General features: G+C 52.8%; 1 protein-coding gene across 8 annotated transcripts in view; it reads right to left on the bottom strand.

Moving 5' to 3' along the window:
- Positions 1-14: 14 nt before the first annotated feature.
- The window catches only part of LOC118371393 (eyes absent homolog 3-like), a 59,192-nt gene continuing 45,070 nt past the window's right edge, over positions 15-14,136 (bottom strand). For 6 of the 8 annotated variants that reach the window (XM_052472775.1, XM_052472774.1, XM_052472772.1 and 3 more), the window contains one exon: positions 15-5,920. In XM_052472775.1, the coding sequence (XP_052328735.1) occupies positions 5,840-5,920 (81 nt within the window). In that variant the 3' untranslated portion in view covers positions 15-5,839. The remainder of the gene's footprint in view (positions 5,921-14,136) is intronic. The other 2 variants (XR_008073234.1, XR_008073235.1) reach the window with 2 other exon arrangements.

The following is a 14,136-nucleotide window of genomic DNA, read 5'->3' as shown; positions in this document are numbered from 1 at the left end:
ACAATGAAACCAGGCACCTTCAAAGTACTTTAATTTGTATTTACACTACCATCAGTGTTAATGTACACAGGACAACCTTATTGGGCCTTCAACAGTGTTTCCGGTCCCATTTAAAAAAAATGTGGGGTTTGAAAACACGAGTCAGTTATACACTACAGGACCAAAAGTATGTGGACACATGCTCGTCGAACATCTCATTCCGACATCATGGTAATTTAAAATGGAGTTGGTTCCCCCCCTTTGCTGCTAGAACAACCTCCACTCTTCTGGGAAGGCTTTCCACTAAATGTCGGAACATTGCTGCGGGGACTTGCTTCCTTTCAGCCACAAGAGTATTAGTGAGGTCAGGCACTGATGTTGGGCGATTAGGCCTGGCTCGCAGTCGACGTTCCAATTCATCCCAAAGGTGTTCGATGGGGTTGAGGTCAGAGCTCTGTGCAAGGCAGTCAAATTCTGCCACACCGATCTCGACAAACTATTTCTGTATGGACCTCGCTTTGTTGACAGGGGCATTGTCATGCTGAAACAGGAAAGGGTCTTCCCCAAACTGTCGCCACAAAGTTCGAAGCACAGAATAATCTAGAATCTAGAATACTGTAGTGTTAAGATTTCCCTTCACTGGAACTAAGGGGCCCGAACAACGAAAAACAGCCCCATTATTCCTCCACCAAACTTTACAGTTGGCACTAATCATCCGGGCAGGTAGCGTTCTCCTGGCATCCGCCAAACTCATATTCGTCTCTCGGACTGCCAGATGATGAAGCGTGATTAATCACTCCAGAGAACGCGTTTCCACTGCTCCAGAGGCCAATGGCAGTGAGCTTCACACCACTCCAGCAGACACTTGGCATTGCGCATGGTGATCTTAGGCTTGTGTGCGGCCATGGAAAACTATCTCATGAAGCTCCCGACAAAGAGTTATTGTACTGACATTGCTTCCAGAGGCAGTTTGGAACTCGGTAGTGAGTATTAAACCGAGGACAGACGATTATTACGCGCTACACTCTTCAGCACATTGGTCCTGTTCTGTGAGCTCGTGTGACCTACCACTTCGCGGCTGAGCCGTTGTTGCTCCTAGACGTTTCCACTTCACAATAACAGCACTTACAGTTGACCAGTGCATCTCTAGCAGGGCAGAAATTTGACAAACAGACTTGTTGGAAAAGTTGGCATCCTATGACGGTCCCATGTTGAAAATCACTGAATTCTTCAGTAAGGCCATTTTACTGCCAATGTTTGTCTATGGAGATTGCATGGCCGTGTGCTCGATTTTATACACCTGTCAGCAACAGGTGTAGCTGAAATAGCTAAATCCACTGGATATACAAATACTTTTGTATATATATATATATATATATACAAATACTTTTGTGTATATATATATATATATATAGTGTTTCATCGTCTTGAGTAGAGCCAAATACATCCCTACAAGCATGAACAAGTTGAGCCAGATATATCCCTACAAAGCATGAACAAGTTGAGCCCTACAAAACTATGTACATTCATAGCTCATTGCATTCGACAGTTGAAATAGTACAACAAAATGCACTTCAACAAAAGGTTTGTTAAGAGTATATAAAATGGTACATAGTTCCTGGGCTTTAATACAAACTGAAGGGATACATTAAACAGTCTAAGTAAAATGTACAAAAGAAATCAAATCAAATTTGAAAAATTAAACGTACAGAATCACACTTTGTTAGTAACATAGTACTTAAATTAATATTTTTTTTCACTGATACAAATACTGTAAACACATTCCAGGACTACAAAAAAAATCAATCATACCAACCAAAAGGTGTGAAGCAACACTAGAGACATGATCAGCATGACAATCAGCAATAACAGATCAAATGTTTTTGGCTGGGGTTGATTGATTCCATGATGTTAGATATTGAAGATGTGCATCAGAGGATCAAGCTTGTCTGATCTTATATTTAAAAAAAAACTTGTGGAAACAGATTGTAATATGAATGTGCAGTCAGTCAATTAAAAGACACCGGTCTGTCTTGTCAACTTTACAAAATTCCATGTCCAAGATACCTCTTCCATTCCAAAGCATTTTACAATGCATACTATTTCTCTCATGTCCCATAGTGGTACTGTTACAGACTACGTTATATGTTTCACCAGGGGAATGATGGATCTGGACCCCAAGTGATTGAGATGTGATTGTCTAAGCAGTGAAACCAAGACACAGCGACTCAACAAAAACAAACTTTAAAAAGTCAAATAAACTTAAAGGTGACGGCAGGTTTCAACATGGAAAATGATGCTCTGACTTAGTGGACAAGGCTGTGACTCGTCTTGAGAGCAGAGCATTTCGGCTGTGACTCGTCTTGAGAGCAGAGCATTTCGGCTGTGACTCGTCTTGAGAGCGGAGCATTTCGGCTGTGACTCGTCTTGAGAGCGGAGCATTTCGGCTGTGACTCGTCTTGAGAGCAGAGCATTTCGGCTGTGACTCGTCTTGAGAGCAGAGCATTTCGGCTGTGACTCGTCTTGAGAGCAGAGCATTTCGGCCATAACATGTATGTATCGGCAGGACAATTAAAACAAGAAATAAAATCTGAACTGTAAGGGAGAGAAAATCTTTTTTTTTAAATCACTTAGCAACACAGAAATGGTTACTGATGGTTAAAGATTTAAAAAAGTTTCAGCAGATGGATAACAGTATTAAAAAAAGTAGACACTTCAACTCAAGTGTGTAACAACCATGTTTGATCATGTGTTTAACGCATCTGAAGTATTTCCTGTAGAGATGACACACACATATATATATATATATATATAATAGAGAATGTTGAGAAAAGGCACAGTATGCATATATACAGACACACAAAGAAATACACAAGATAAACATTCTTACTGGTCAAGCCGTAAGTGTCAAAATGATCGGCATCATCGGGCTCAGTATTGTAATCTCACATGGACCAGGGATTCATAACATCAACCCTCTAACCACCTCTCGACCAGCTACATGCTGCCTGTCCCCCCCCCCCAGAAACATTTCCCATTTATCAATGACAACACGTGATCTTTGTGATGCAAATTATCTGTCATGTTGTGAGAATCTTGGCCAGACAAATCTCCCGTGACTTCTTGGTCTTAACATCATTTCCAGTATTGAACAATAACAGATAACAATTCCACTGTACCTAATATAACGTGTGTGATTGTGCCATCCCTTCCAGCCAACTGCTGTTAAAAATCCTCATTGTCAAGTTAAGTCTCTTTTGCAGGAATTCAAAGACATGTAGGGTTGTGCACTGAGGAACAGTTACTCCAAGACATGTAGGGTTGTGCTCTGAGGAACAGTTACTCCAAGACATGTAGGGTTGTGCTCTGAGGAACAGTTACTCCAAGACTTGTAGGGTTGTGCTCTGAGGAACAGTTACTCCAAGACATGTAGGGTTGTGCTCTGAGGAACAGTTACTCCAAGACATGTAGGGTTGTGCACTGAGGAACAGTTACTCCAAGACATGTAGGGTTGTGCTCTGAGGAACAGTTACTCCAAGACATGTAGGGTTGTGCTCTGAGGAACAGTTACTCCAAGACATGTAGGGTTGTGCTCTGAGGAACAGTTACTCCAAGACATGTAGGGTTGTGCTCTGAGGAACAGTTACTCCAAGACATGTAGGGTTGTGCTCTGAGGAACAGTTACTCCAAGACATGTAGGGTTGTGCTCTGAGGAACAGTTACTCCAAGACATGTAGGGTTGTGCTCTGAGGAACAGTTACTCCAAGACATGTAGGGTTGTGCTCTGAGGAACAGTTACTCCAAGACATGTAGGGTTGTGCTCTGAGGAACAGTTACTCCAAGACATGTAGGGTTGTGCTCTGAGGAACAGTTACTCCAAGACATGTAGGGTTGTGCTCTGAGGAACAGTTACTCCAAGACATGTAGGGTTGTGCTCTGAGGAACAGTTACTCCAAGACATGTAGGGTTGTGCTCTGAGGAACAGTTACTCCAAGACATGTAGGGTTGTGCTCTGAGGAACAGTTACTCCAAGGGGAAGGTTTCTTCCACAGGTTATGTGAACATGTTCACACATTCACATCAGCGTCATGCTAATGAAGATGCACATTGTTTTGAAGGCCCATCCTTGGTTTCTTAGATGTAAATGTATAGAAAAGGCCAGGTTTGGCTGTTTCTCACAGAAAGGCCTGGTTCGGCTGTTTCTCACAGAAAGGCCTGGTTCGGCTGTTTCTCACAGAAAGGCCTGGTTCGGCTGTTTTTCACAGAAAACGCCTAGATTGGCTGTTTCTCACAGAAAGGCCTGGTTCGGCTGTTTCTCACAGAAAGGCCTGGTTCGGCTGTTTCTCACAGAAAGGCCTGGTTCGGCTGTTTCTCACAGAAAGGCCTGGTTCGGCTGTTTCTCACAGAAAGGCCTGGTTCGGCTGTTTCTCACAGAAAACACCTGGATTGGCTGTTTCTCACAGAAAACGCCTGGATTGGCTGTTCTTATGATTAACTACATAGTAACCTGGCATCCTTGATACCATGCAGTGGAATACAGGTTTGTTAGGGTCTTCATTGAGTCATTCTGACCACACATCAGTTTATGTCAAAAAGACCACAGAAGTCAGTTAGGCTGTTGAAGCCCGTGACACAGTGGAGAGGTCAGGACAGCGGAGGTGTCTATGGAGAACACGTCGGTACTGTTAGTGAACTAATGGAAAGGTTACATCCAGAAGGTCAATTGAAGGTCATTCTTAAGTAGTCATCGAATCATATGCTTTGAAAAGACGAAAATTATTACCGACCCTCATCAATGATACCTCAAGTAATTTGGAACGCAAAACAACCTTTTAAAAATACAAAGTATAAAAAAACATTCGAAGTGACATTATACTTTCATGAATAGCTACCCTACAGAAAGAGAATTTGGAAAAATAGTACAAGTGTAAGGTCTAAACAACCAGAAGGGTCCGTCCGGGATGCCAGACAGGGCTGCAGACCTTTTGCTTTAGTCGATCCACTAACAAGAGGCGACGTCCCAAATGGAACCCTATTCCCTATGTAGTGCACTATTTTTGATGAGAGCACTAGGCCCTATCAAACGTCCGGGATGCCAGACAGGGCTGCAGACCTTTTGCTTTAGTCGATCCACTAACAAGAGGCGACGTCCCAAATGGAACCCTTTTCCCTATGTAGTGCACTATTTTTGATGAGAGCACTAGGCCCTATCAAATGTAGTGCACTACATAGGGAATAGGGTGGCATTTGGGATGCAAGCCAGAGAGAGAACAGAGGAAAACAGCCTGTGGGTTGTGGAGCCAGAGACTACAGACACTGCAGAGAGAGATATGGGAATGGTCTTCTTCATTTTAGTCATGTCCTGCCTGTCGGCGTCGGTCGGTCGGTCGCTGCTGCTATGCCCCAGTGATCAGGCTCAGTCTTTGGAGGATAGCTGCCATATGGAGAGTGTTGCTTGGGAGGAGCTCTACATCAGAGAGTAGGTCTGTCTGTCCAGTCTGCTTCCCAGCCACTGCCACCCCAAAGTCCACCTCAGATCAGTCCATGGCCATCACACGGGGAAAAGAGCGACACGCTACAGCCAGCAGGTGTGTAAAGGGTGTGTGAGTTTGAGGGCTGGTGTGGAGCTGAGGACACTCAGCTTATAATGTCACTCCACAAGCGAACAGAAGGGTTGGACACACACACACACACACACACACACACACACACACACACACACACACACACACACACACACACACACACACACACACACACACACACACACACACACACACACACACACACACACACACACACACACACACACACACACACACACGTTTCCCTTTGTGTCTTAACCTCCATTCCTTCCGTTCTACAGGAAGTCTAGTTCCAGGGCTTGATGGAGGGATACCAGGTCCCCGTGGGTGGTGATACGCCAGAAAGGCATGTTGTGCTGCAAAGAGAGCAGGGAGACGGCATGAAGAACCGCCAGTCAAATCAATACTCCCAAGACTTATTTACTGCAGTGCTAAGTGTAATTGGTGAATAGCAGAAGTACATGGGCCCTGATTCCGAGCCTGAATTTAAGTGCATAAAATGGAACATAATTCTCTCTTTTTTTGAAAATTCGGACCTTGAATTTAAGATTGAGACTAGCATACTATGCACCCGCTATCTGTTCAGGGTCGGAGATCTAAGAAATGTGGCGGGAGATGTGTCTACAGATATACTCTATTCTGACCTTGACTTCACTTCATTATAAATTCCAGCGGCTTCATGCGCGAGGAAACCATGAATCAGGTTGAGCGAACCTACCGGCTCCAAGTGGAAAAAGGCATATACTTTATGTTTTTTTGCGATACAAATAACAGCATTCTCCATGCGCGGTAATGTAGAATAGATAAGAGTTATTGATAAGACCTAGATGAGTAAATCCATTTGGAGAAGGGGATTGTAAATCCACAAAGCAATTGTTTTAGATGATTTGTCCTGATGATTCCCCGGAGATTAATGTGAAACCATAATTTTTTTAAAATTTTACCTTTATTTAACTAGGCAAGTCAGTTAAGAACAAATTCTTATTTTCAATGACGGCCTAGGAACAGTGGGTTTAACTGCCTGTTCAGGGGCAGAACGACAGATTTTGTACCTTGTCAGCTCGGGGATTTGAACTTGCAACCTTTCGGTTACTAGTCCAACGCTCTAACCACTAGGCTACCTGCCTCCCCCTCTAACCACTGGGCTACCTGCCTCCCCCTCTAACCACTGGGCTACCTGCCTCCCCCTCTAACCACTGGGCTACCTGCCGCCCCCTCTAACCACTGGGCTACCTGCCTCCCCTCTAACCACTGGGCTACCTGCCTGCCGGCCCCTCTAACCACTAGGCTACCTGCCTGCCGGCCCCTCTAACCACTAGGCTACCTGCCTGCCGGCCCCTCTAACCACTGGGCTACCTGCCTGCCGGCCCCTCTAACCACTGGGCTACCTGCCTGCCGGCCCCTCTAACCACTGGGCTACCTGCCTGCCGGCCCCTCTAACCACTGGGCTACCTGCCTGCCGGCCCCTCTAACCACTGGGCTACCTGCCTCCGGCCCCTCTAACCACTGGGCTACCTGCCTCCCCCTCTAACCACTGGGCTACCTGCCTCCCCCTCTAACCACTGGGCTACCTGCCTCCCTCTAACCACTGGGCTACCTGCCTCCCCTCTAACCACTGGGCTACCTGCCTCCCCTCTAACCACTGGGCTACCTGCCTCCCCCTCTAACCACTGGGCTACCTGCCTCCCCCTCTAACCACTGGGCTACCTGCCTCCCCCTCTAACCACTGGGCTACCTGCCTCCCCCTCTAACCACTGGGCTACCTGCCTCCCCCTCTAACCACTGGGCTACCTGCCTCCCCCTCTAACCACTGGGCTACCTGCCTCCCCCTCTAACCACTGGGCTACCTGCCTCCCCCTCTAACCACTGGGCTACCCTGCCTCCCCCTCTAACCACTGGGCTACCTGCCTCCCCCTCTAACCACTGGGCTACCTGCCTCCCCCTCTAACCACTGGGCTACCTGCCTCCCCCTCTAACCACTGGGCTACCTGCCTCCCCCTCTAACCACTGGGCTACCTGCCTCCCCCTCTAACCACTAGGCTACCCTGCCTCCCCCTCTAACCACTAGGCTACCCTGCCTCCCCTCTAACCACTAGGCTACCTGCCTCCCCTCTAACCACTAGGCTACCTGCCTCCCCTCTAACCACTAGGCTACCTGCCTCCCCTCTAACCACTAGGCTACCTGCCTCCCCTCTAACCACTGGGCTACCTGCCTCCCCACTCTAACCACTAGGCTACCTGCCTCCCCTCTAACCACTAGGCTACCTGCCTCCCCTCTAACCACTAGGCTACCTGCCTCCCCTCTAACCACTGGGCTACCTGCCTCCCCCTCTAACCACTGGGCTACCTGCCTCCCTCTAACCACTAGGCTACCTGCCTCCTCTCCCTAACCACTGGGCTACCTGCCTCCCCTCTAACCACTGGGCTACCTGCCTCCCCCTCTAACCACTGGGCTACCTGCCTCCCTCTAACCACTGGGCTACCTGCCTCCCCCTCTAACCACTGGGCTACCTGCCTCCCCCTCTAACCACTGGGCTACCTGCCTCCCCTCTAACCACTGGGCTACCTGCCTCCCCTCTAACCACTGGGCTACCTGCCTCCCCTCTAACCACTAGGCTACCTGCCTCCCCTCTAACCACTGGGCTACCTGCCTCCCCTCTAACCACTAGGCTACCCTGCCTCCCCTCTAACCACTAGGCTACCTGCCTCCCCTCTCTAACCACTAGGCTACCTGCCTCCCCCTCTAACCACTAGGCTACCTGCCTCCCCTCTAACCACTGGGCTACCTGCCTCCCCCTCTAACCACTAGGCTACCCTGCCTCCCCTCTAACCACTAGGCTACCCTGCCTCCCCTCTAACCACTAGGCTACCTGCCTCCCCTCTAACCACTGGGCTACCTGCCTCCCCTCTAACCACTAGGCTACCTGCCTCCCCCTCTAACCACTAGGCTACCTGCTCTAACCACTAGGCTACCCTGCCTCCCCCTCTAACCACTAGGCTACCTGCCCCCTCTAACCACTGGGCTACCTGCCTCCCCTCTAACCACTGGGCTACCTGCCTCCCCACTCTAACCACTAGGCTACCTGCCTCCCCATCTAACCCCTAGGCTACCTGCCTCCCCCTCTAACCACTAGGCTACCTGCTCTAACCACTAGGCTACCCTGCCTCCCCCTCTAACCACTAGGCTACCTGCTCTAACCACTAGGCTACCCTGCCTCCCCCTCTAACCACTAGGCTACCTGCTCTAACCACTAGGCTACCCTGCCTCCCCCTCTAACCACTAGGCTACCTGCCTCCCCCTCTAACCACTAGGCTACCTGCCTCCCCTCTAACCACTGGGCTACCTGCCTCCCCTCTAACCACTAGGCTACCTGCCTCCCCATCTAACCACTAGGCTACCTGCCTCCCCTCTAACCACTAGGCTACCTGCTCTAACCACTAGGCTACCCTGCCTCCCCTCTAACCACTGGGCTAGGCTACCTGCTCTAACCACTAGGCTACCCTGCCTCCCCTCTAACCACTAGGCTACCCTGCCTCCTCTAACCACTGGGCTACCTGCCTCCCCTCTAACCACTGGGCTACCTGCCTCCCCCTCTAACCACTGGGCTACCTGCCTCCCCTCTAACCACTAGGCTACCTGCCTCCCCTCTAACCACTAGGCTACCTGCCTCCCCTCTAACCACTAGGCTACCTGCTCTAACCACTAGGCTACCCTGCCTCCTCTCTAACCACTAGGCTACCTGCCTCCCCTCTAACCACTAGGCTACCTGCCTCCCCCTCTAACCACTAGGCTACCTGCCTCCCCTCTAACCACTAGGCTACCTGCCTCCCCTCTAACCACTAGGCTACCTGCCTCCCTCTAACCACTAGGCTACCTGCTCTAACCACTAGGCTACCCTGCCTCCCCTCTAACCACTGGGCTACCTGCCTCCCCTCTAACCACTAGGCTACCCTGCCTCCCCCTCTAACCACTAGGCTACCTGCCTCCCCTCTAACCACTGGGCTACCTGCCTCCCCTCTAACCACTGGGCTACCTGCCTCCCCTCTAACCACTAGGCTACCTGCCTCCCCTCTAACCACTAGGCTACCTGCTCTAACCACTAGGCTACCCTGCCTCCCCTCTAACCACTAGGCTACCTGCCTCCCCTCTAACCACTAGGCTACCTGCCTCCCCCTCTAACCACTAGGCTACCTGCCTCCCCTCTAACCACTGGGCTACCTGCCTCCCCTCTAACCACTGGGCTACCTGCCTCCCCTCTAACCACTGGGCTACCTGCCTCCCCTCTAACCACTAGGCTACCTGCCTCCCCCTCTAACCATTAGGCTACCTTCCTCCCTCTCTACCACTAGGCTACCTGCCTCCCCTCTAACCACTAGGCTACCTGCCTCCCCCTCTAACCACTGGGCTACCTGCCTCCCCTCTAACCACTAGGCTACCTGCCTCCCCTCTAACCACTAGGCTACCTGCCTCCCCTCTAACCACTAGGCTGCCTGCCTCCCCTCTAACCACTAGGCTGCCTGGCTCCCTCTAACCACTAGGCTGCCTGGCTCCCCTCTAACCACTAGGCTGCCTGCCTCCCCCTCTAACCACTAGGCTACCTGCCTCCCTCTAACCACTGGGCTACCTGCCTCCCCCTCTAACCACTGGGCTACCTGCCTCCCCTAACCACTGGCTACCCCCCCCTCTAACCACTGGCTACCTGCCTCCCCTCTAACCACTGGCTACCTGCCTCCCCTCTAACCACTGGGCTACCTGCCTCCCCTCTAACCACTGGACTACCTGCTCTAACCACTAGGCTACCTGCCTCCCCTCTAACCCACTAGGCTACCTGCCTCCCCCTCTAACCACTAGGCTACTGCCTGCCCCCTCTAACCACTAGGCTACCTGCTCTAACCACTAGGCTACCTGCCTCCCCTCTAACCACTAGGCTACCTGCCTCCCCTCTAACCACCACTGGGGCTACCTGCTCTAACCACTAGGCTACCTGCCTCCCCTCTAACCACTAGGCTACCTGCCTCCCCTCTAACCACTAGGCTACCTGCCACCCACTAGGCTACCTGCTCTAACCACTAGGCTACCTGCCTCCCCTCTAACCACTAGGCTACCTGCCTCCCCCTCTAACCACTAGGCTACCTGCCTCCCCCTCTAACCACTAGGCTACCTGCCTCCCCCTCTAACCACTAGGCTACCTGCCTCCCCCTCTAACCACTAGGCTACCTGCCTCCCCTCTAACCACTAGGCTACCTGCCTCCCCTCTAACCACTGGGGCTACCTGCCTCCCCTCTAACCACTAGGCTACCTGCCTCCCCTCTAACCACTGGGCTACCTGCCTCCCCTCTAACCACTGGGCTACCTGCCTCCCCCTCTAACCACTAGGCTACCTGCCTCCCCCTCTAACCACTAGGCTACCTGCCTCTAACCACTAGGCTACCTGCCTCCCCCTCTAACCACTAGGCTACCTGCCTCCCCTCTAACCACTAGGCTACCTGCCTCCCCTAACCACTCTAACCACTAGGCTACCTGCCTCCTCCCTCTAACCACTAGGCTACCTGCCTCCCCTCTAACCACTAGGCTACCTGCCTCCCTCTAACCACTGGGCTACCTGCCTCCCCTCTAACCACTGGGCTACCTGCCTCCCCCTCTAACCACTGGGCTACCTGCCTCCCCTCTAACCACTGGGCTACCTGCCTCCCCCTCTAACCACTAGGCTACCTGCTCCCCTCAACCACTAGGCTACCTGCCTCCCCTCTAACCACTAGGCTACCTGCTCTAACCACTGGGCTACCTGCCTCCCCCTCTAACCACTGGGCTACCTGCCTCCCCCTCTAACCACTGGGCTACCTGCCTCCCCTCTAACCACTGGGCTACCTGCCTCCCCTCTAACCACTGGGCTACCTGCCTCCCCTCTAACCACTGGGCTACCTGCCTCCCCTCTAACCACTGGGCTACCTGCCTCCCCCTCTAACCACTAGGCTACCTGCCTCCCCCTCTAACCACTAGGCTACCTGCCTCCCCCTCTAACCACTGGGCTACCTGCCTCCCCCTCTAACCACTAGGCTACCTGCTCTAACCACTAGGCTACCTGCCTCCCCCTCTAACCACTAGGCTACCTGCCTCCCCCTCTAACCACTAGGCTACCTACCGCCCCTCTAACCACTAGGCTACCCTGCCGCCCCCTCTAACCACTAGGCTACCCTGCCGCCCCCTCTAACCACTGGGCTACCTGCCTCCCCCTCTAACCACTGGGCTACCTGCCTCCCCCTCTAACCACTGGGCTACCTGCCTCCCCTCTAACCACTGGGCTACCTGCCTCCCCCTCTAACCACTGGGCTACCTGCCTCCCCCTCTAACCACTGGGCTACCTGCCTCCCCCTCTAACCACTGGGCTACCTGCCTCCCCCACTCTAACCACTGGGCTACCCTGCCGCCCCCTCTAACCACTGGGCTACCTGCCTCCCCTACCCTCTAACCACTGGGCTACCTGCCTCCCTCTAACCACTGGGCTACCTGCCTCCACCTCTAACCACTAGGCTACCTGCCTCCCCCTCTAACCACTAGGCTACCTGCCTCCCCTCTAACCACTAGGCTACCTGCCTCCCCTCTAACCACTAGGCTACCTGCCTCCCCTCTAACCACTAGGCTACCTGCCTCCCTCTAACCACTGGGCTACCTGCCTCCCCTCTAACCACTAGACTACCTGCCTCCCCTCTAACCACTAGGCTACCTGCCTCCCCTCTAACCACTAGGCTACATGCCTCCCCTCTAACCACTAGGCTACCCTGCCTCCCCCTCTAACCACTAGGCTACCTGCCTCCCCTCTAACCACTGGGCTACCTGCCTCCCCTCTAACCACTGGGCTACCTGCCTCCCCTCTAACCACTAGGCTACCTGCCTCCCCTCTAACCACTAGGCTACCTGCCTCCCACTCTAACCACTAGGCTACCTGCCTCCCCTCTAACCACTGGGCTACCTGCCTCCCCTCTCTAACCACTGGGCTACCTGCCTCCCCTCTAACCACTAGGCTACCTGCCTCCCCTCTAACCACTAGGCTACCTGCCTCCCCTCTAACCACTAGGCTACCTGCCTCCCCCTCTAACCACTAGACTACCTGCCTCCCCCTCTAACCACTAGGCTACCTGCTCTAACCACTAGGCTACCTGCCTCCCCTCTAACCACTAGGCTGCCTGCCTCCCCTCTAACCACTAGGCTACCTGCCTCCCCTCTAACCACTAGGCTACCTGCCTCCCCCTCTAACCACTAGGCTACCTGCCTCCCCTCTAACCACTAGGCTACCTGCCTCCCCCTCTAACCACTAGGCTACCTGCCTCCCCCTCTAACCACTAGGCTACCTGCTCTAACCACTAGGCTACCTGCCTCCCCTCTAACCACTAGGCTACCCTGCCTCCCCTCTAACCACTAGGCTACCTGCTGTAACCACTGGGCTACCTGCCTCCCCCTCTAACCACTAGGCTACCTGCCTCCCCCTCTAACCACTAGACTACCTGCCTCCCCCTCTAACCACTGGGCTACCTGCCTCCCCTCTAACCACTGGGCTACCTGCCTCCCCTCTAACCACTAGGCTACCTGCCTCCCCTCTAACCACTAGGCTACCTGCCTCCCCTCTAACCACTAGGCTACCTGCCTCCCCTCTAACCACTAGACTACCTGCCTCCCCTCTAACCACTAGACTACCTGCCTCCCCTCTAACCACTGGGCTACCTGCCTCCCCTCTAACCACTAGGCTACCTGCCTCCCCCTCTAACCACTGGGCTACCTGCCTCCCCCTCTAACCACTGGGCTACCTGCCTCCCCTCTAACCACTAGGCTACCTGCCTCCCCTCTAACCACTAGGCTACCTGCCTCCCCTCTAACCACTAGGCTACCTGCCTCCCCTCTAACCACTAGGCTACCTGCCTCCCCCTCTAACCACTAGGCTACCTGCCTCCCCTCTAACCACTAGGCTACCTGCCTCCCCCTCTAACCACTAGGCTACCTGCCTCCCCTCTAACCACTAGGCTACCTGCCTCCCCCTCTAACCACTAGGCTACCTGCCTCCCCTCTAACCACTAGGCTAGCTGCCTCCCCTCTAACCACTAGGCTAGCTGCCTCCCCTCTAACCACTAGGCTAGCTGCCTCCCCTCTAACCACTAGGCTAGCTGCCTCCCCCTCTAACCACTAGGCTAGCTGCCTCCCCCTCTAACCACTGGGCTACCTGCCTCCCCTAACCACTGGCTAGCTGCCTCCCCTCTAACCACTAGGCTACCTGCCTCCCCCTCTAACCACTAGGCTAGCTGCCTCCCCTCTAACCACTGGGCTACCTGCCTCCCCTCTAACCACTAGGCTACCTGCCTCCCCTCTAACCACTGGGCTACCTGCCTCCCCCTCTAACCACTAGGCTACCTGCCTCCCCCTCTAACCACTAGGCTAGCTGCCTCCCCCTCTAACCACTGGCTAGCTGCCTCCCCCTCTAACCACTGGCTAGCTGCCTCCCTCTAACCACTGGGCTACCTGCCTCCCCTCTAACCACTGGGCTACCTGCCTCCCCTCTAACCACTGGGCTACCTGCCTCCC

The sequence above is a fragment of the Oncorhynchus keta genome, chromosome 20, assembly GCF_023373465.1.
Source record: "Oncorhynchus keta strain PuntledgeMale-10-30-2019 chromosome 20, Oket_V2, whole genome shotgun sequence".
NCBI lineage: Eukaryota > Metazoa > Chordata > Actinopteri > Salmoniformes > Salmonidae > Oncorhynchus > Oncorhynchus keta.
The sequence above is the reverse complement of the archived record's forward strand: the minus strand, read 5'-3'. Positions and strand labels throughout refer to the sequence as shown.